The sequence below is a fragment of the Nilaparvata lugens genome, chromosome 14 (genome assembly GCF_014356525.2).
Source record: "Nilaparvata lugens isolate BPH chromosome 14, ASM1435652v1, whole genome shotgun sequence".
Classification (NCBI taxonomy): Eukaryota; Metazoa; Arthropoda; class Insecta; order Hemiptera; family Delphacidae; genus Nilaparvata; species Nilaparvata lugens.
This window is the reverse complement of record NC_052517.1, coordinates 19,363,862-19,387,852: the sequence shown is the minus strand read 5'-3', so window position 1 is coordinate 19,387,852 and position 23,991 is coordinate 19,363,862. Positions and strand designations below refer to the sequence as shown.

Genomic DNA, 23,991 nt, shown 5'->3' with positions numbered 1-23,991 from the left:
CAGAGGTGTATCCCCATGCTGTCGTCAGCTCAGCACACCTTCCCACCTGCTTCCTGAACCGGTCAAGGGCACACCACTCTCTACATCTCAACTGGGAGCCAGGGACAATGTCATTAGGGTCATCCACAAGACTTCTGTTCCAAGCACGGGTGAAAAGGTGTTTTTTTTAATCTCCAAAATGTTCAGCAGGAGCAAATGTTGAGGAATATTGGGTAAGATTAGCCAGCCAATATAATATCAAGTTAAACACAATAAAATTAACTCTTTTTCAGTTTTATATTGAGGAATTTTGTGTGTTGGAATAATATTATTTGTCACAGTCTTCAAGTAGAGAATGAGTACTTGATATAATGAATACTTGCTGTTGTGGAGGAGCACCAAGGAGCACTGTTTCCTTATCTTCATCAGTTTTTTGAAAAATATTTTGAAATAAACTGATGTATCCAGCTATTTATAGGAAATTCAATTCAAGAAAATTCTTGCATTTTGCCACCAATAAATCATCAGAAACAGGAAACATATTCAAATAAAAAATCTTGAAATTTTTCACCAATCGATTATGAAATAACTAAGAAATGTAACAGGAAAATAGAGCTAAATGAACAGTTCAAAAGAATTAAAAACCAAACTTTAATGTCACATAACTGAAAATTATTATTACAAGTTCTCATAAAATAAATAAACCTGATATCATAAATTAAATAGAAATAATCGATCACTCACTCTTGATAACATTAACAAGAATATTATTCCAATTATCCATTATTAACTAGAGAAACTAGCATTCAACTCATAAATACAAATTAAAAATAATTATTTCAATGAGAAAATAAATCAAATTGAAAAACTTTAATCAATCACACTGATAAATATTTATTTAACTTATTTAAGTTATGGTAATAAATTAAAATTCCTCAAGGACTAGTTGGTAACCAGATTCCTCTATCAATGCAGCTAAAACTTGTAGATTTATAACTAAAAAAATATAAAACAGCCCTCACTGAAAAATAAAGTAAAATACTTACAAAATTACATGCTCAATAATACCATAGAGAAACAATAGCTTAAGTAGATATCCCATGGTATAGGGCGTTTATGTTGCAACTTCTACTGTTATCTCAAGCCGATAGTCTATGTAATTCTTTCCCGTGAAGCTGTGTGACGCTGGTAGTCTCTCATATTGTGCCGTTCATACACTCTAACCCCAACAAGACAGTAAAAATCGACAATAATCAACAGTAATCGGCTTGAGATAACAGTAAAAGTTGCGACAAAAACGCCCTATACCATGGGATATCTATTTATGCTATTGTTTCTCTATGATAATACTTAAAAAATACGTCCTACTTTAAAATATTGTACAATGTTAAATAATAGTAACAATATTCGACAACAAATGACTTTCATAGCTAATTAATGACAAATATTTTCTTTTTTGAGCCACTTTGGTGAAATTCGCTTCTACCTGTCAGAATAGGTAGACTATCTTCTATTTCACAGCCTTTGTCCATGAGTTCTTACATGCATGTTTAATATTTGAAATAAATAAATAAAACTAAATAAAAAAGCAAAACAACTCCAAAGAACTACAACTTCTTCAACCAGTGCATCTACGTTTCGACGGCTCTGCCTCACCTCCCTAACCTTTTCTGTTCAGCCGCGGCCAACAGTTTAACGTGTCTATCTTGCTTAAAAATATCTAATTGGTCTCCGATGATTTCTCGCGCATGCGTACAACGTTGACAATAAACTGACGGCCTTGCTCGTCGAAGGCGTTTTCATCTACAAAGAAATTGCTGATGAGGCCTTTTTGCCGCCCAATCAGGAGACGTTCGATGCATTGACGTAGCTCCACTCTGACAGTGTCCCGGCTCCAGTAGGCGAACGCTGAGCAACCTGACAACGACAACAACGGACATTATCTCATCAATATTTAATTATTCGCACATGTTGAAGGCTATATAAAGGAAGGATACATGTATGCGATGAGAAATACAGGATTGTCGCATCATAATCAACTAATAAACTTGCAATTTTACATAAAGATTAATTCGATAATTGAAACAAATTTATTCAATCTATGATTCAAAGTTCAAGCAACTATAAAATCCCAACTAAACAGAGCTTTCTCCAAGAGATTGCGTGGCGAAATTGGTACCTGACTCATGTATGAAAGGTTCTGGGTTCGAGACCAATCAAACTCATTTTATTTCAACTATTATTAAACGAAATCCAAATTAAACGCTGTAAATCACCCCAAAGACTTCTGCTACTGCAAATTAAATATTGACAACAGGGTAAACAGCTAGATAGAAATTCAATGAGCACTGCTATTCAAAAATTATTTGTTAGCCCAGGAATCGAATCCGGTACCTCCTAATTCACGGTCAGAAATGCCTACCCTTACATCAATCATTTTCTTTTTCTGAGAATTTTAAACTCTGATGAAGATTATGCACGTAGTTTTGGCAAAATAATAAATAATTTTTCTATTTCTGTTTTTTGCAACTGAAAGGATTGCATTTTAAAACACAATTTTCCCCGGTGCAAAGCACGGGTTACTTGCTGGTCCTATCTGAATTCGGGAGATTAAGAGCTGCTCAACGTTGGACCATATTTTTCTCTTCAAATCATTTTATAAACAATAAATATAGTCTGTCTCTTTCTGTATTGAAGCGAATCATATGCATCAGACTTCATTGAAAACTGTTCTAATAATACCCAAAGGCACAAGCCTTCAGCCTGAGTGGGCAGCACCCTCAACAACTTACCGAAGAATGATTCAGCCTCGTTGTTGGCGAGCAGATATGAATACACCTTTTCATCCAAGATGTTCTCAATTAGGAACTCGAACATCAGCTGGCCTTTCAAGTGTTTTGTACCATTTGCTGAAAAAAGAATGGCCATATTCTTTATTCTTCATTCTTTATTGATTCATACAATAAAAAAATCTGGTGTGGCGCACTCACACAACTTTCCTTGCCGTTATGAAAATTGATCACCTGACGCTAGTGTTCCCGCGCATCTCAAGTTTACTATTCAAAGATTTGAGCCAGCTGGTGACAGGGCAATAACGCTGGAGACACACATGAGGTCTGCTATCTCTTCATAGTGAATGATTTATTAGAATCAACAATAATTTGCAATTGAATAATCACATTTTCTCTAATTTAAAGCTTATTTCCAATTTTAAGTGAAATGTTACTGAACATTAATTGTAGAGATTTTCATGCTCAATCTACTCCACTTGATTTTTTTTGTCTCAATTCTATCTGAAACCTGATAATTGAGAATCTATCTGCATTGATGGGGCGGAGCTCCTGAAATTTTTACAGATATGGGACTTGTGGCAGTTGATAGAGCTTATCGATGACTATTTTAGGTATGAATTTGATCAAAATCGTTGGAGCCGTTTCCGAGAAAATCACGAAAAAACCCTGTTTTTGACAACATTTTCGCCATTTTAGCCGCCATCTTGGATCGCATTTGATCGAAATTGTTCGTGTCGGATCATTATAGTGAAAGGACCTTAAGTTCCAAATTTCAAGTCATTCCGTTAATTGGGAGATGAGATATCGTGTACACAGACGCACATACACTCATACACACACACACACATACAGACCAATACCCAAAAACCAGTTTTTTGGACTCAGGGGACCTTGAAACGTATAGAAATTTGGAAATTGGGGTACCTTAATTTTTTCGGAAAGCAATACTTTCCTTACCTATGGTAATAGGGCAATGAAAGTAAATAATACATAAAACAAAATGATAGGGAGAGAAAACATAAGGTAACCTTGTGCTATTCCTCTCCCAAATTTATATAAAGTTACACTTAGTCCCAAATAGCTTAAGTCTTATAGTTGTTCACTTCACAACATTTCCAGTCATTAATTATTTTTACAAAGTAGATTTCTTAATCCAGATGCTTCAAAACCACGCATAGAAGAAATAATATTTCACATTATTATAACTAGATGGACAATTGTTACATTTTTAACAATCATGAGAATATATTATTTAATCATTGGAAAAATGTGATATTTTCGAGCTCAAAATTTAAGTGTTTTTATTCTTTATTTTGTGAATTTATAGTTTGTTCCATGTTTTTAAGAAACTTTTATTATTAATCCATCCAAATTTAAAATTGTTTGTTTTATTCTAATTTATATTTTAGATTGTGATTTGGTGTAGAAATTCGAATGGACATGACAATTTAAAACTAAATTAGGAAATTGAAGAAGTTCTAGGCAATAGCCTGTTTTTTCTTTTCCGATTCTTGTATTTTTTGCTAACCTTATAAATAAATAAATAAAATATGTTTTCTTGACGAATGAAATATAATTGATCATTTCAAACAAGAATTAACAGTGTATATATCACATCAGATATACAGGTATCAGCTATCCTCTATAGAAAGCAGAAAATCATCAACACTGTTCTCCTATCTTTCTCCACTCTGCCATTATAACGTGGACCTCACTATATAAATATGAAATTGATACAATACTAACCTTGTCTGCATTTCTTGGGACACTCAGCAACTAGATTCAATTCTGGAAATTTGAACTTTACTTGTGTGTAATTGTAAAATTTTTTACAACGTCCACAATTCCATACTATCGCATCTTTCGCATTGTCATCTGTAACAAAAATATTTTATTGGAATATCAGAATTTAATATATTTTATTTGAAAAAATCAACACAATAAAATACAAATTATCATCTATAACAAAAATATTCTATTGAAATATCAGAATTTAATATATTTCATTTGAAAAATCAATACATTAAACTACAAATTTTATGTAATACTTTATTGACCGAGCGAAGTGAGGTCTAAGATTCAAATCGACGGTGTAGCATTTCTCTTAATGTTTAAATGTTTGAATGTTTATATGTTGCGCATCTACGGCGAAACGCGGTAATAGATTTTCATGAAATTTGACAGGTATATTCCTTTTTTAATTACGCGTCGACGTATATACAAGGTTTTTTGAAATTTTGCATTTCAAGGATAATATAAATGGAAAAAGGAGCCTCCTTCATACGCCAATATTAGAGTAAAAATCTGACTATAGAATTATTCATCATAAATCAGCTGACAAGTGATTACACAGATGTGTGGAGAAGCCAGTCTATTGCTGTATTTCCATAAGGTCTATAGTTTCAATCAGGTACTTGTGGATGAGAATACTGCGTGAGGTCTACTGTTCACAGAACTACAAGTTTACATGACAGTTTAAGAGGTGTTAATGATAATGCGCGTCAATGACGAGTATACAATAAAATTGAATGTGAAATAAAACTAGCCATTGGGCGGCTCAATTGGAGCCATTAAGTATATACATAATATAACCATTACTATAATATTTGTGTGGCTCGTTGGAGTAAATGATAACGCGCCGGTCTAATAATCAAGGGAACCCGAGTTCGAATCTCGACCGGGGCAAACGTTTTTGACCACAGCACAATCACATAGATACGGCCACCCCGTCTTTCGGTGGATACAATAAACCGTCGGTCCCGACTACCTAAAAAGTAGTCGTCATCTCTCATCATCATCCCTCTCACTCATTACCCACGCACAAGCCTAATAGCTTACGTGGGCATCACCCTCAGAATTATTATTATTAAAATAAAGTAATCCGAACGAAGTGAGGTCTAAGATTCAAGTCGATGGTTTGGCATTTCTCTTAATGTTTGAATGTTTATATGTTGCGCATTTACGGCGAAACGCGGTAATAGATTTTCATTAAATTTGACAGGTATATTCCTTTTTAAATTGCTTGTTGACGTATATACAAGGTTTTTGGAAATTTTGCATTTCAAGGATAATATAAAAGGAAAAAGGAGCCTCCTTCATATGCCAATATTAGAGTAAAAATCTGGTGTGGCGCACTCACACAACTTTCCTTGCCGTTATAAAAATTGATCAACTGACGCTAGTGTTCCCGCGCATATCAAATCTACTATTCTAAGATCTGAGAAAGCTGGTGACAGAACAATAGCGCTGCAGACACACGAAGTCTGCTATCTATTCATAGTGAATGATTTAATAGAATCAACAGTTGCCAACAGTTTGCAATTAAATAATCTTATTTTCTCGCATTTCGATTTTATTTTCAATTTTAGGTAAAAATGTTACTGAACATCAATTTTAGAGATATTCATGCTGAATCTTTTCCACTCATTTTTTTTTGTTTAAATTGTATCTGAAGCCTGATAATTGAGAATCTAAAATCAAACTTTGCATAGATGGGGCGGAGCTCCTGAAATTTTTACAGATATAGGACTTGTTGCAGTTGATAGAGCTTGTCAATGACTATTTCAGGTATGAATTTGATTGAATTGAATTGAAAAAATCTTTATTCATAAACATGTACAGGTACATTAGGAACAGCGTCAAAACACAAACAACATAAACATAAAATGTAGTAGAAGAGTAAGTCTTAAACCTCCTATATAAATAAACAAAAATCGATAATCAACAATCACAAACGCAAAGTGCTATCTGCAAACTCCTGCAGGGAGTACAGACACAATGATATTAAAAACTCCTTGAGTTTTATACTTAATTTTTTAATGTTCTCTATTGCCTGTAATTCTAAAGGCAGCATTGTGAAGTATTTTCTTCCCATGTAGTGCGTCTTTTTCTTAAAAAATTCTAACCTATGTATTTCCGTTATCCTCCCAAATCTAGTATTGTACCCATGAGTCTCATTCCGTAGCTCTTCTACAGGGTAATTCCTAACATACATGATTACATCAAATAAATATTGTCCGTAAACTGTAAGAATGCCAAGCTGCGAAAAAACTAGTTTTACAGAGTCCATTCTTTTTAGATTCATCATTATTCTGAGTGCTTTTTTCTGTTGAATGAGAATTCTATCAAGATTGCTTTTGGTCGTGGCTCCGTAGATGCATAAACCATAGGCCAGATGGGAGTGTACCAATGAATGATAAAGCGTTTTCATGGTTGGAAGACTGCATTTATTTGACATTTGTCTTAAAGCATACAGCCCAGGGGAGATTTTTTTGACTACCTGACAAACATGACTATTCCAGGATAAATTACTGTCGATTTCTAAACCCAGGAATCGTGTACCGTTTACTAATTCCAACATTTCATTATTAATAAGGACATTTGGGCAAATTTCATTTTTTCTCTGATTCGTCGAAAATGAAATTACGACTGACTTCCCCCCATTTAGAAGAAGGTTCCTGTCATTGAGAAATTTATTCATAAGAGAAAGGTCAGTTGCGGATGTCTCTTCTACACTTTGCAATGTATTACCTGAGAAGATGACATTAGCGTCATCTGCATAGAGACACAAAGTAGCTTGCTCTTGGAAAACTCTAGGCAACCCCTTGATGTAACAGATAAATAACAGCGGGCCCAATATTGTCCCCTGAGGCACACCATAATTCAAATGTCTAATGTTGGAGCGATATTTGTTTTTGTAGCGCAGCGTTTCAGTTTCATCTATATGTTCAATCTCTACGAATTGCTGCCTATCTTTCAAATAGGAGGAGAACCAAATACGCTCCTTACCGTTCACTCCCAGGATGTTCAATGAGTCTATCAACATATCATGCCTCACACTGTCGAAAGCGCGGCTCATATCTAAGAACGTACCTATAGTTTTATCTCCCCTGTCTATAGCACTGATGATAGAATCGATGAAATCCACTCCGGCTGTTACCGTGGATTTCCCCGATCGGAAGCCATGCTGCTCCTTGTCTATTAAATTATTTTTTTCCAGGTATTCCATCAATTGAATATACACTACCCGCTCAAATATCTTTGAGAAAACAGATAAAATCGATATTGGCCTAAAACATGCTGGATCCTTGACATTACCCTTTTTAAATATAGGAAATACCCGGGCTATCTTCAAAGTATTTGGAAAGTGTCCAGATATTAAGGATGAGTTTATCAAATGACTCAGGGGTTTGATAATTGCAGGTAAGACTGCTTTAACAACCGTGATTGGGATGTCGTCCGGCCCTGAGGAAAGTTTATTTTCGAAAGACATTATTATTTTTATCAAGTCTGACTCAGAAATATAGTTGAATTTGAATTTAAGAGTGGAATCACAGTTTTGATGATTGGATGTGTTTATAGGCCTATCAGGAATATTCGGTCTTACAAATTATCTACTGCTGTCACAAAAAAGTCATTAAAACAATTACTAATGCTAGTAGGATCTTTTAGAAGATTTCCATTGTCTTCAACACACATATTTGAATGGTTATTTACTTTGATTCTACCAACTTCTGAATTTATAAGGTTCCAAGCTAATTTATTTTTATTTTTTGAAATAGAAACTTTATTGTCAAATGATCTCTGCCTACACCTCTCTATACTATGATTAAGATCTCTCTTCCTAAATTTAATCTCATTTTTCAAGTTTTCGCTTTTAGTATGTCTGTACATTTTTTCAATCTCTAACAATTCATTTCTCTTCCTATCCACCTCCACGCTCGACCATTTTCTTTTATTCTTTTATTGATCAAAATCGTTGGAGCCGTTTTCGAGAAAATCGTGAAAAACCCTGTTTATGACAACATTTTCGCCATTTTAGCCGCCACCTTGGATTGCATTTGAACGAAATTGTTCGTGTCGGATCCTTATAGTGTAAGGACTATACGTTCCAAATTTCAAGACATTCCGTTAACTGGGAGATGAGATACCGTGTACACAGACGCACATACATTCATACACACACACACACACACACACACACACACACACACACAACACACACACACACATACACACACACACATATACACACACATACACACATACAGACCAATACCCAAAAACCACTTTTTTGGACTCAGGGGACCTTGAAACGTATAGAAATTTAGAAATTGGAGTACCTTAATTTTTTTCGGAAAGCAATACTTTCGGAAAGTAAAAATCAGACTATAGAATTATTCATCATAAATCAGCTGTTTAGCGGACTATAATTTATACTACCCGTTGAAAAACATCGAACATCTTGAAAATGTATGTTTCCATCAACGTTGTAGACAGTTGCAGCCAGACCTGATAACAGCGCTCACACTCACATTCCGAGACGACACGTCACGGTACGATAGGACAGAAAGCTCTATGTTATTTGGGATTTTTTCTAGACATTTTAAATTGATAGATTATTTATTATTTTCTGAGAAAACATAGCAACAGGTCAATGCAACTTACTGAGCGCGAGGTCTACTGTTCACAGAACTACTAGTTTAATTTAACTCACCTTGTAGTGGAGGTCTTATCTCAGTTATGATGCCAAACATTTTTTTCACTTTCCTTTTAACGATTTCGATTTCAACGTCTAATCCGCTATCGTTGCCTGTAATATAAGATAAATTATAGTACATTTATTTAAATAGATTACAATAAATGCTGACTTATACACCAATTCATAATATCTGACAATAGGTCTATAGCTAACTATTCAATGAATTCGACAAAGTATGAAGTGGAGAATTATTGGTTGATATTTGGGTGAAATGTAATTTGAATTGGGATAAAATATCATTGTGTTGTATCATAGATAGAGAAAGATATCCCATGGTATAGGTCCTACATATTCATCATTTCAAGCCGATTTTTTGTTAACTCAAGCTGATTACTGTCTGTTCACACTGACAATAGTTGCTGTGTAATATAAAATGTGTAGAATTTTATGGGGGTGTTCATACTGGCAATAGTTGCTGTGTAATATGGAATATATTATATGCATGAGAATATAGACATGGTAAAGGACCGTTATGTTGCAAATGTGAGTGTTAACTGAAGCCGATAGTCCTAGTAGTTGTTTTTGGTGAAGCTATGTGACGCTGGTAGTATCTCATACTGTGCCCTTCCTACACTCTTACACTCCCAACAACACACTAATAATAGACAGTGTATAGGGTGTCTATGTTGCAAATGTGAGTGTTAACTTAAGCCGATAGTCCTAGTAGTTGTTTTTGGTGAAGCTATGTGACGCTGGTAGTCTCTCATACTGTGCCCTTCTTACACTCTCACACTCCCAACAACACACTAATAATAGACAGTGTATAGGGTGTCTATGTTGCAAATGTGAGTGTTAACTTAAGCCGATAGTCCTAGTAGTTGTTTTTGGTGAAGCTATGTGACGCTGGTAGTCTCTCATACTGTGCCCTTCTTACACTCTTACACTCCCAACAACACACTAATAATAGACAGTGTATAGGGTGTCTATGTTGCAAATGTGAGTGTTAACTGAAGCCGATAGTCCTAGTAGTTGTTTTTGGTGAAGCTATGTGACGCTGGTAGTCTCTCATACTGTGCCCTTCTTACACTCCCAACACACTAATCATAGACAGTAGTCGACAGTAATCGGAGAAGAAATTTGGAACATGGTGGTCCTTTATCTTCTCAGGCTATATTTTCTCTATGCTGATACTGATATCTAGGAATCTAGTTAAAATGTATGAAATCAGGGCTAGACTACTTATCTTCATTTATAAAAATAGAATTGTAGTACCCTTTGAAAATAATAGATTAAGAATATAATCTGAGAGTCTAGCTTAATTCGGCTTCTTAGCTGTGTAGTAATTTGAGAGTGTAGTAGTTCTATAGTGAGGTCCACGTTATAATGGCAGTGGAGAAGATAGAAGTACAACTTTGCCGATCCTCTGTCTTGGCAATGCCTTCTATAGACGGTAGCTGATACAGGTTTATTGATGTAATATCTACTGTTCATTCTCGTTTGAAAAAATCTATTATATTTTATTCGTCAGGAAAACATATTTTTCAATAATTCCATAATGAATTCTCATAATTAAGATGAAATAAGTTGTTAATTAATTATCAATTCTACATTGTTAAAAGACGATCTGGCAACAGAACAAAGCGAGAAAGAGATAGCACTAACCGCTTTGTTGAATGATGGACAAGGATAGCAATACCATTGCTAATCAAACACTGCCATTATAACGTGGACCTCACTATAGTAATTCTATTTTCATTAATAAAATATTGAGAACAACTTACATTCATTGATAAGTTGCCGGTTGCTATTAGTTAATGTAGACGTTGATTTTCTGAGCCGTTTTGTAAGAGAGAGAGGATGCTTCACTCTTCTTGTCTGATCTGCACCCAAACTGGATTTTGGATTTTTTGCTGAAAACTGAAAAATGAAACGAACAACTTACGTCAGAGACTTATTGGAAAGCTACAAAAAAAGAGAGAGAAAGTACATAGAAGATTGAAGAAAAAGCATGAAAATTGCACTAAACTTGGAAAACAGAGATATTTGATATTTATTCAATTTGTCTTACATTGCCAGGTCTGAGAAGTGGCAAACACTTATTTATTTATTTATTTATTAGATAGAGCGAACAATACAATAGTCGGAAAAGAAAAAACAGGCTATTGCCCAAAACTTCTTCAATTTCCTGATTTTGTCACAAATCGTCCAAATATTATGTAGGTTATGTTCACTTCAATTTCAACACCAAATCTTCAATCTGAAACTATGAATCAGAATAAAACAAAGAATTTCAAAATAGATAAATTGATAATGAAACTTCTGTTGAAACAAAAACCAAACTTCAAATATTCACAAAATATAGAATAAAATCACTTAAATTTTGAGCTCGAAAATATCACTTTCACCATAGCTACAACAGCTGAATAAAATTAAAATTGAACAAAACGAACAAAAATAACACTTCCAAATTTAAATACAATACATAGTGAAAAATATTAGTGGAAATTGATACAATTGATGGAAATAATGTAGGCTAATTTATTGGATGGGCAGAATTCACAGGGAAGTGAAAATTTGAAAGGTACAAGTGGGAGGATATTAGGGCTTGGTGAGGGGTGAAGATGTAGAATATGGAGGATAATGGATATAAAGGAACCCGGATTTTCGGTGGGGTTCTACCACTCTAGCACTTTGGGTGGTTGGGACGCCGCTAGGCCTAGAGAGAGAGCGATTACTTAATAAAGTTAAACATGGTATAAACATATAGATGTTATCATTTCTTGTGAATAACTTCAATAATACTACAGTGGACCTCACATTATAGTAGCGTTTTGATGCTATGTGAAAGGGGTATATCGTTCTATAGTGAGGTCCACGTTATAATGGCAGTGTTTGATTAGCAATGGTGTTGCTATTGTAAGCAATATGTGCCTTCACCGAATATGTAAGGGTGGGAAAATGGAAAACAAGAAAAGATCGTACAGGTTTTTGATATTTAAAACAAAACAATAAATTATTTGTACACAATTAGAATTATAATTAGAAATAATAATAATCAGATGAATATTTCAAGGGCTACTCGTTTTGCTGCTAGTGAGGTTTCAATTGTTGTGGTTAATGAAAAATTTATGAACAATGACTCAGTAGTCACCTACCTTTATGAAAATGGCTTCCCACTTTGGCATCCACTGGTTGAAACACGACGTTAATTATTAATTAAAAATCAAAAAACTGATCTAATGAAGTGGGTTCAGATCCCTTCCTATTTAATAATACAATTCTCTTTAAACTGCCCGAACTGTGACAGGAAAACTGTATTATAAAACAAGAACAAAATCTATCCCCTTCACCAGAACAGCCGGACTTACTCACAGTCCTATCGAACGAGCTCACACACCACCCTCTGACCAAAAGTAAAATTTTGGGTATTAAATATAACTCAGTCAATGCCAAACATGAAAGCCATTTCAGTACATATTTTTATCTGTCGCACAAGCGGCACGTTTGTTATTAAAAACAAAAGAGAAGCTACATTAATTTTGACAACAAATGAAATAAACAATCTTTCTGTCGATGACAAAGATTGTTCAAAGACAAAAACACTGTTCATTAAACTTTTCTAAATTAAAACTCTAAAATCCTGATCAATATGAGATAAATATATGATTCATATATATGTCCCATATGACCAGGTGACACTATCCTTGTCTATCATTCAACAAAGCAGATAGCGCTATCTCTTTCTCGCTTTGTTCTGTTGCCAGATCGTCTTTTAACAATGTAGAATTCATTATTAATTAAAAACATTTTTCATCTTAATTATGAAATTGTTGAAAAATATAATTTCTTGCTTAATAAAATATGATTGGCCATTTTAAACGAGAATGAACAGTTAATTACATCAATAAATCTGTATCAGCTACCGTCTATAGAAGGCATTGACAAGACAGAGGATCGGTAACGTTGTTCTCCTATCTTTCTCCACTGCCATTATAACGTGGACCTCACTATAGTAGCGTTCTGATGCTCTGTGAAAGGGGAAATCGGTCCAGGTATGAAATTGTCAGACCGCGACTTTAGTGCATTTAATAGATTTGAAGCTAATTAGGTTCAACTCAACTCAGACTTAGGCGACTCAGGTGGAGACGAGACTGGACTCTAGTGGAGAGCATGTGTTTCCAAAGGAGACTAGAATCGACTGGTCTGAGTGTCACCATTTGGAAACACAGTCATGCTCTCCACTAGAGTCCAGTCTCTTCTCCACCTGAGTCGCCTAAGTGTGAGTTGAGCCTAAATGTTTGAAGAAATTTGAAACAATTTACTTACATCATTTTCATCAGCCGCTAATTTGTCCTTCAGTCGAATGTAGTTTGTTTTCACGTCACCAGATGTCGCTGTTATGGATAATGAATTATCAATTATTATCTTTGTTGAAATATGTTTAGTTATAGAGGGAATACTGTAGCTATAGTCTTGCTTACTACCAGAAATCAGCTGATCCTCACCAGAAATTCCCGGCCTGTTAACAATCAGCTGTTTTTGATTAGATTTTTCCACACTGTCACTAGTCATCTGTTTCTTATCAGAATTTTTTGTATGGTCGCAGATATTATGCTGTTTTACATTCGATTTTTCCGCATTATCAGAGTTCAGCTGTTTTTGATTAGATTTATCCACACTGTGAGAGATTAGCTGTTTCTTTTTGGTTTCATCCACACTGTAACAAATCAGCTGTTTTCTATCAGACTTTATCAAATGGTCGCAGATCTTTTGCTGTTTTTCATTAGACTTTTCCACAATATCAGAGATCAGCTGTTTTTGTTTAGATTTTTTCACATTATCACAAACCACCTGTTTTTGATTGGAATCTTTCAAAATCCCATAGAAAACTTTCATTTCATGCTCTATCTCTTCCAGACTTTTTCTCCCAGCAATTTTCGGCGTCTCAATACAGATTCTCAATTTTTTCTTCAACTGTCCATCTTTAAATCCATCACCCAAATTTTCTGAAACATTCTTTACAAGTAGTCTTGACTTGGACTGTAGAAGTTTTTTAGGATTATGCTGTAAATCGTTCTTACCACTGTTTTCCATTAATTTTTGGTTGCCATTACTGGTATCGTTTTCACTGGCCATGCACCGTTTTTTCACAAAATTTTCGTCGTTTGTACACAAATTTTCGTCTAAAACACAACTTTTTCGCTTCTTGTCTGAATTTTGACAGGATGCTTCAATAACCTTACGAGTCGTCCTGTTGCCGATTCTAGAGTCTAAACAAATTTCCAATTTTTCCAAAATAACGACGCAATTTCTCACAGAATGTCCAAAACTTTTAAAATTTTCTACAGTGGATTTACAATTTTTCTCACTAGTTACACAATTTTCTACATCACCTCCACTGGACTTCTCAAAACTTTTCCGAGTATTAGCCATGTTTTTGGCATTGGGATTATCTTCCACATCTTTCTCACTTGAATTTTGTTTTGATTTATCAATTTTTTTCATAACTATTCCACTGGAATTATCAACAAAAATTTCGTCAACAGAGTTTCTGTGATTTTGTGTTGATTTCTCAATTTTTTTCATTGGAATTTCATTACACTTGTCAACATTATTTTCGTTAACAGAATTTCTGTGATTTTTATATTTTTCCTGTGACATTTCATTGGAATTTTCAACAAACTTTTCTTCAACAGACTTTTGGCGATTTTCTGTCAATTGATCATCAATTGAATCCAAGAACATGTCAAAAGAATTATCGAAAAACTCGTCATGAGAATTTCTCAAGTTTTCAGTCGTTCTTGAAATTGTTTGTGCATTAATTTCTCTAAAATTGTTATCTACTAGAACATTCTTCAACTTTTTAACTTCCTGTGAACCAACTTTAAGAACTAATAAATTGGGAATCGCTTCACCAGTTTTTTCAAGGTTTACTGCTAAACTTTTGTTGTTTTTCACTAAATTTTTTTGTAGGTTTCCTACTAAATTGTTGTTGGTTGTGACTACATTTTTGTTGGTTCCATCACAATAATTTCTTTGGGGTTTTCTCGAGCCTGCAGCAGCTTTACAAACGGAATCTCCACGTTTTCCTGATAGAGCTCTATTGTTATGACTAGAATTTCCTTGGTTTTCTGTAGAATCACAAGAACTTATTCTATTTCCAGTCAATTCCTCAATTTTCTCCTCAAAATTTGTAGAATCTGTATCATCTTCATCCACAGCATCCACTTTACTTCTACAAAAACGTCCACCCAAATTTTCACTGCTTTTCCTCAAATTACCACAGATTTTATCCAATTTTTTCCGAAAATTTCCCCCTCTGATATCAGGCTCAATGCTACTCGAATTCTGAGAATTTTCCAACCACTGAGCATTGTCGGAAAAGCAGTCTCCCTCTGAGGACGAACATTTCAAATTTTTCACAACATTTTTGTCACTTGTTGAGACTTCGCCACAACTGATTTCTAGATAGAATGATCCCGTAGAAGAAGATTCATGAATTTCTACAACATTTGAATTAGAATTTTTAGAATTACTGCCATTTTTGCTAGGGTTTACAACATTGCCACAAGAATTTCGAGCTCTTTTTGATTCACTGTCCTGTAAAATAGAATTTATCACATTGTTTCCACCAGAATTTTTCGAACTACAGACGTGTACACTAGAATTTACTACGTCATTTCCACCAAAATGTTGAGTACTTTTCGAATCACTACCTTGTTTACTAGAATTTATCAAATCTTTTCCATCAGGATTTCGAGAATCTTTTGAAACTTTGTCCTGAGTACTAGAATTTATCACATCTTTTCCACCAAAATTTTGAGCACTTTTTAAATTACTGTCCTGTGCACTAGATCCTACTATATTTCCATAAATTTTTTTATAATTCTCCGAATCACTGCCTTGTGTACTAGAATTCACCACATCATTCCCACCAGATCCTTGGGCCTTATTTGAGCAATTTTTGGAAAAAGTGTTATTTCTAAATTGTGTTCCAGAAACCCAATTTTCTTCCTCATAATCACTAGAGTCGTCAATGTCGTTACTATCCCATTCATAACGTTTCCATTGTGGTAGCGGAAAAATACAATCCAAACAGTCCTCAGCGACTACAGTACTCACCCAAGCGTCCACTTGACTCTCAGGTGAAACCTGTTTCAACCAGTTTTCCACATCTATTTTCTCCACTTCTATTTCTTGTTCTCCTCCTTTTTCGTCCTCTTCTAGTTCAACTGGATCTCCAGTAATCATCCTTAGATACTCTTTCATTCTATTTATGTGTCTCCTATTGGATTTCACTTTATGGGCCATCATTTCCCTTGTATTCGCTCTTTTTCTACTGTCTACCTCTTCTACAAACACGTATAAACTGGCTCCACACCAAAAATACTCTTCTTCTTCTTCTTCTTTGTCTTCTTCCTCCATCCTCTTCTCCTGCTCTTCGTCTTTGTCTCTATTCTTCAACACCTGTTGCTTCCCCGCTATTTCTCCCTTCTTATCTTCTCTTCCTTCTCTCAACCAGTCTTTCTTTCTATTCTCCTCCAAAACCCCAGCTTCTTCTCCTTCTTTCAAGTAGTTTCTGTTTCTATTCCTCACCCGCTGTTGCTTATCCAAAACATTTTTTTGTTCACCCTTCTTCTCTTTGCTACAACTTGCTGCAAAATTCCCTTTACTGTCCCTGATTTCACCAGCAAAATTCCTTTCACTGTCCCTGATTTCCCCTGCAAAATTCCCTCCACTGTCCCTAATTTTCCCTGCAAAATTCCCTCCACTGTCCCTGATTTCCCCTGCAAAATTCTCTCCGCTGTCCCTAATTTCCCCTGCAAAATTACCTCCACTGTCCCTTATTTTCCCCGGTTTACAAGTACACTTCACGGGATTACAAGAGCAGTACACAGGTTTACAGATGCAGCACTTTCCGTTGTCGAGAGGAACGCTCTTGCAACGATTCTGTATCAAACAAGATGATACACTTTGATTTGCTCTGTTGTCGAGAGGAACACCCTTGCAACGATTCTGTTTCAAGTTCAATCCGTTGCCTCCGTTAACGTCCTGGCAACGCTGTGAACTCTGTATCAGGCACGACGACACACTTTGTTGTGATTTGCGGAGACGGGGAGAGTTCTGCTCGAAGCTCTGCGAGTCCAACATCATGCTGAGCCGTTTCTCTTCCTCCATCATATCCTCCATTTCCTGCCATATTTTGTTGTAGAGTTTGGTGTAGTATTTTGACGGCAGCTTTTTTCTGCAGGGCTGGCATTGTGGCTTCTCTTGGACAGCTTTCTTGGCTGGTATTGGTCGACTGGTTGTTGCCTGGAAATTATTACAATTTTTATTAAATAAAAATACTAAACGAATGAAATAAAAACACATATATGTTGTCAAATTCTACACGGTTTGACTGTTATTTTTGACCGAGCGAAGTGAGGTCTAAGATTCAAGTCGACGGTTTGGCATTTCTCTTGATGTTTGAATGTTTAAATGTTTATATGTTGCGCATTTACGGCGAAACGCGGTAATAGATTTTCATGAAATTTGGCAGGTATGTTCGTTTTTTTAATTGCGCGTCGACGTATATATATATATATATATATATACACAAGGTTTTTGGAAATTTTGCATTTCAAGGATAATATAAAAAGAAAAAGGAGCCTCCTTCATACGCCAATATTAGAGTAAAAATCTGACTATAGAATTATTATTATTCATCATAAATCAGCTGACAAGTGATTACACAGATGTGTAGAGAAGCCATTCTATTGCTGTATTTCCATAAGGTCTATAGTTTCAATCAGGTACTTGTGGATGAGAATACTGCGTGAGGTCTACTGTTTACAGAACTACTAGCTTCATTATGGAACGGTTCTACAATATTGACAGTGACTCAGTCGAATTTTAAAAATACTGAACAATTGTCAAAAACCATAGATTTTATTAAAATTAGAAAGACCGGTTTCGGTTGTTACACCATTATCAATCTCTGGTAAACTAAAACCATAGAGAAACAATAGCGTAAGTAGATATCCCATGGTATAGGGAGTTTATGTCGTAACTTTTACTGTTATCTCAAGCCTATAGTCCACATAGTTCTTTCCTGTGAAGCTGTGTGACGCTGGTAGTCTCTCATATTGTGCCGTTCATACACTCTCACCCCAACAAAACAGTAAAAATCGACAATAATCAGCAGTAATCGGCTTGAGATAACAGTAAAAGTTTAAAACTCCCTATACCATGGGATATCTACTTACGCTATTGTTTCTCTATGCTAAAACTAATTACGAAAGCAGCAGAATTTATACTAGTAGTCGAGTACCGCTACTTCAAATTTCAAGTTTAGCTACAATGAAATTTATATTGAATTTTTCTTCTTCGTTTACATGCATGCAGTGTACAAAAATAGGTATGTGAAATAGTATGAAGAGGTTTCCTCACATTGGCTAATGCCTGCGGTAAACTGCAAACGATACAAAAAGTTAATCACAAAAATTTCTTCATCACAAAATTAGTATTCAACAAGTATTGGAATAATATTTGAGTTCTTCAGTGAGGTCCACGTTATAAGGTCCGCACCTGATTAACATTGGTGTTGCTATCCTTGTCTGTAATTGGACAAAGCAGATATCTCTATCCTTTTTCAACTCCACACCGAATTTAACCTCACTTTAGAATATAGAAGATGTTGTCATCACGCCAACAAACAGCTGATGAGTACAGCTTGAACACCTTCTATCGAAGAAACATAATAATAGTGAGGTCCATTGCTAATCAAAAACTGCCATTATAACGTGGACCTTACTATAGCAGAATTTTACAATACCATACTTGTATTACAAGTTTATTGTGGTTAAAATTTGTTTTATACTTACAACATTCTTACTGGTATTGAATACAGAGCACGGTAGATTGTTCAGTTGTTTTTCAAACAATCCCTCACTGGAAGGCCAAGATAACTCCATGCTTCCTTCTAAAAAATAAAATAGAAAATTATACGATAGTTCTTTTGTGGAACAAGCGCTCTGATAAGCTGATCATACTTTGGTTACCCCACAACACCATAAATTATGGGTGAAGCACTAATTTCACTAACTTGGCAATTCCCCAGTTTATAGAATGGCAAAGAAAAAACTAAACTAAACTGTTGAATTCTTGTAAAGTAAAATAATTGGTTATTGAGTTTGTAAGTACTGACTTTTGAGAACTGAACTGAAGCAATGAGAATAGAACAATACAAAACTAAAAAATCTTAACAGGTTAGTAAGGTAATCGTTCGAACATGGTAATCGCATAGAAGAATTAATTAAATTGAAAATATTGTTACTGGGAAGGGAAACTGATACAATGGATATGATTTTCGAAAAAAAATCCCTAGATTATAAATAATAAAACTTTTTTATTTTTGAGGTTATGTTTACATTCTCAGTAGATTGATCATTTCAATAGTCAAAAGTGTAGGTAATTTGTAAAACTTAAATTGCAAATTATAAATAAGAAAATCCTCTTTAATTGAAAAAAAAATTAAGTCGATATCTCCAATAATAGCTGAGTTACAGAGCTTTCTCATAGACGACTATTTAGCCCACAAAAGGCTTAAATTTGAACTTCAATTAAAACATTTTTAAGCCAAATATCAGCTTGAAAAATATTTATATAATTGAAAACATGTGTAATGTGCATATCTGATAGAGACCTAAATCTTATTTTATGAACTTACCTATTAAAATAATTTAAATCTAGAAATATGTTTCCAGCATGACATAGCTACTGTACTGAAGAATTATTCGTATTTTAAGATGGAATAGGTTGTAAATCGATTGAAAATAGACAGAGAATGCACAAGCCCGTATTTTTTATTCTAAAAAGATTAACTTCTTATCTAATTTCATCAAAAAACAGGAAAATCCCAATTTTAACCTCCAAATCTTTGCGTACGAACAACAAAACGAACTTGAAAATCGAAAACAGAATGTCGATAAATCAACATCAATGTCAAGTGTTGATATTTTAATTCCGATAATGTAAATACCGATCAGTCACTATTGCATCATCGATACTTGCCTATCGATATTATTGATATACAATTTTTTCATGACTCATCTATTAAAAAACGAGGTTTGAAATCAAGAATGGCAAAAATCATAAGATTCATCGTGAAAATTTATGTTGTGATGTAGTTTTCCATTGAAAACTTGGTAAATACGTTCAAATTTTACTCTAGAATATTTTCGATATAATTTGATTATATCGATGATCGATTATTCAATTTTGATATATTTGAACCGATAGATCTATTGATACATCGATTTGATTCATCAAATATTAATACCTCGATTATTAATTTTTTATCTATTATCTATTGATTCATCGATTGTCAATACTGTACAATCGACTGCTGATACCAATATGGGGATTGAAATATCGCATCCTCGAATATCATAAGCCAACGTATAGTCAAACTGTATAAATTTAAGCATAACCTGAAAGATAATAAAATCTGGAGAGTTTTACCCGTAAAAAATGGGCGAAGGAGTTGAATTATTGCTTTTACATAATAAATATGCTGTCATTTTTTGAAATTCTTGATCATTTTAAAGCTGTAAGCTTGAATTTCAGGACAAGTTACTTTGTTTTTTTTTTAGTTTGCCTCTACGTCACCGTATGATTTTCAGGGATGCTATATTTTGCCCATCCATCTATTCGATACCTCACTATCGTTTCCTTTTGATATTGAAGAAGAGCGGTAAATTATGAGAGATACAAACTCACAAATCGCCCTGCAATAAACTGTTCAGTGCTTTTTAATCATTTAAATGGATAAATACATCCAAAATACTTCAGAATAAACAACTAGACCCACTAATAGAGGGAAAAATAAATAATATTATAAAGTTAAAAACTCAAGAAAAGTTAATAAGAAAACTTATTATTTTCTTCAAGAATATAAATAGGATTTAAATGTATGTTTATTATGTCGGTTTAGGCTCTAAACTTGCAGTTCTATCCAGTTCTTTGGACTTTTTCAACTTATTTTATATTTATTCATATTTCTCTCTTATACAAGACTATAATTTAAAATATTAACCATTTTCTAAACTGCAAATTGTTTTGAATTTGAAAATATTACAAGGGTAGGCTACTGTACTAGTTTTTTTTAAATTGAACATTCAATAACCACTTATACTTTGAAAACACTTGATTAAAAACTAGTAGGTAACGGAGCCGGGCTCCCTAAGGGTCGGTCTAATTGAAAACTTGTCTGACTGTGAAATCTTGAACAATTTAAAATGGGCCTATAGCCATCCTCGGTAAATTAAGAATCTATAAGCAAAATTCTAAGTTAATCAGTTGAGTAGTTGATACGTGATGATGAGTCATTCGTGAATTTTCTATTTTCAAATCCAATTCTTTCCTTTATTATATTATTAAAGATCTAACACATACTATCTACTTACGGTATATTTTTGGACTCCAGGTGCAGAATTGAAAATTATAGACTTACCTGCTTTGTCTAATGACAAACAAGGGTACTATGGTATTATTTTACAAATAAAAAATAAAGTAGTCCTGAATGTACACGTTTTTATAAATAATATATTTAATAAAAATTACAAGCAATAGAAACCTCATGTAACATTACGGTATATACAACAAACTTGAGCAATAAACTTGGTAAGTTTTTAAAATATTTAAAAAGAAAGTTCTAAATGCCATCCTCGAAATCCATGTCCTCTCCATCACTGGACAAAGATTGCAGGAATGTTTCAGTGAAATTGTTTCGGAAGCCCTGAAGAAAATTACATAAATCAATCAATAAATTGCCAATAAATGGAAAAATTGCATAAGTCAATGAATAAGTTGCCAATCAAAAGCCATATTAATACAGGAAATGCATAGAGACAGACCCAAAAATTATTCTATGAATGGAATTGAATTTACTACACCCTCATACTACTTTGAAATAAGAAGACCGGAGAGAGGTGTGAAAATAATTAAGGTCTGAAAATGTTGTGGAGTGAACAACTACAAGACTCAACCTATTTGGGACTAAGTGTAACCTTATCTAAATTTGGGAGAGGAATAGCACAAGGTTACTTTATTTCTTCTCTCCCTATCATTTTGATGACAATATGTACTTATTGTATCAATCAATAAAGAATAAAGATGGATTCTCACATACTAGTATCACATACTAGTCAGTAACCGGTACAGTGAAATATAATTAATTTAATCTAATTCCCATGGGCAGGATAATATGATTGAACGAAAATCCCAATTAAATGCTATAAATCCCCGCGAAGACTTCTGCTACTGCAAATATTGACAACAGGGTGAACAGATAGATGGAAATTCGATGAGCGCTACTATAAAAAAATTATTTGCCAGCCCGGGAACAGCTATTTCCATCTGTATTTTTTCGGGTACTAGTGCTTATTGAGTTTATTATAAACCAGAGACATCATAATTTTACGGCCGGCTGATGTCTAACCCACTGGTGTCCCATAGCCTATTGCTTCACACCAGTGGTGTCCCATAGCCTATTGCTTCACACCAGTGGTGTCCCATAGCCTAATGCTTCGCACCAGTGGTGTCCCATAGCCTATTGCTTCACACCAGTGGTGTCCCATAGCCTATTGCTTCACACCAGTGGTGTCCCATAGCCTATTGCTTCACACCAGTGGTGTCCCATAGCCTATTGCTTCACACCAGTGGTGTCTCATAGCCTATTGCTTCACACCAGTGGTGTCCCATAGTGTATTGCTTCACACCAGTGGTGTCCCATAGCCTATTGCTTCACACCAGTGGTGTCCCATAGCCTATTGCTTCACACCAGTGGTGTCCCATAGCCTATTGCTTCACACCAGTGGTGTCCCATAGCCTATTGCTTCACACCAGTGGTGTCCCATAGCCTATTGATTCACACCAGTGGTGTCCCATAGCCTATTGGTGTCCCACTGGCGACCAAGACTGGTGACCTAAGCAAACCAGGCCATAGAACACCACCCCTGTATATAGCGGTAATATCACAACCTACAAGATAAATACAGAAACGCTGTACTGTAAAACATATCCCAGTCATTATAAAGAGTATAATATCAATTCCTATCTTAGTTTATTTGTTTCATAAATTAAAAATCATAGTTTGTTCATTTTTGCCATACAATTTAACACTATCAATCTGTAGGAAATTTCAGTATTTTTATGAAATTCGGGAATAGATCAGTTTTGGGCTAGGCCTGTTGCTTTCATCCCGTAGGTATGTAAGGTCTCATAGTTTCCAATGTGCTTCATTCAGTAGAGCAACTATAGCCCGTATGAAAGCTCTAATGTTGTCCCATGTGTTTCATTCAGTAGAGTAACTATTGCCCATATGAAAGCTCTAATGCCGTCCCATGGGTCTAGAAATGCTGATACACATAGATACAATACAAAAAATAGAGCCATAGAGGAGACTATGCTTCACTGTATCATAGAACAGCTCTTTTTGAAAAAAAAGCCCAACAAATATGGGCCTTAAATTTATTATAAAGGTTCCAACTAGTTTTAAAAATTGTGATGATGTCCATGTTTTTGAAAAGGATTTGAAGAGCATATTGATGGTTGGAGTGTTCTATACCATGGCAGAGTTTGTGTGTTAGAGAGGGTTCTTTTGTGGGATATTCTTCTCATTTTCTATGTTACCGTATGAGTGTTATAACTTCTGACAATTCCTAAACTCTGAAAAGAGTCTCTAGGAAGCTATTG

General features: G+C 34.6%; 2 protein-coding genes across 4 annotated transcripts in view; both read right to left on the bottom strand.

The window, feature by feature from the left end:
- Positions 1 to 616: 616 nt before the first annotated feature.
- Positions 617 to 20,207, bottom strand: LOC111053965. Of its 3 annotated transcripts, XM_039441001.1 has the most exons (9): positions 19,964 to 20,207; positions 19,113 to 19,216; positions 16,065 to 17,565; positions 13,579 to 15,884; positions 11,034 to 11,169; positions 9,268 to 9,363; positions 4,518 to 4,646; positions 2,772 to 2,888; positions 617 to 1,896 (listed from the first exon to the last, which is right to left on the bottom strand). In XM_039441001.1, the coding sequence occupies exons 2-9, from the start codon at positions 19,206 to 19,208 to the stop codon at positions 1,700 to 1,702; spliced, it is 4,578 nt and encodes a 1,525-aa protein (XP_039296935.1). In that variant the 5' UTR covers positions 19,209 to 19,216; positions 19,964 to 20,207; the 3' UTR covers positions 617 to 1,699. The 3 variants fall into 3 exon arrangements, with proteins under 3 accessions (XP_039296935.1, XP_039296933.1, XP_039296934.1); XM_039440999.1 differs by having other exon boundaries at positions 13,579 to 17,565; XM_039441000.1 differs by having other exon boundaries at positions 13,579 to 17,565; positions 19,119 to 19,216.
- Positions 20,208 to 21,823: 1,616 nt separating this feature from the next.
- The window catches only part of LOC111054146, a 156,607-nt gene continuing 154,439 nt past the window's right edge, over positions 21,824 to 23,991 (bottom strand). The window contains 1 exon segment of the mRNA XM_039441196.1: positions 21,824 to 22,033. Within this exon segment, the coding sequence (XP_039297130.1) occupies positions 21,950 to 22,033 (84 nt within the window). The 3' untranslated portion in view covers positions 21,824 to 21,949.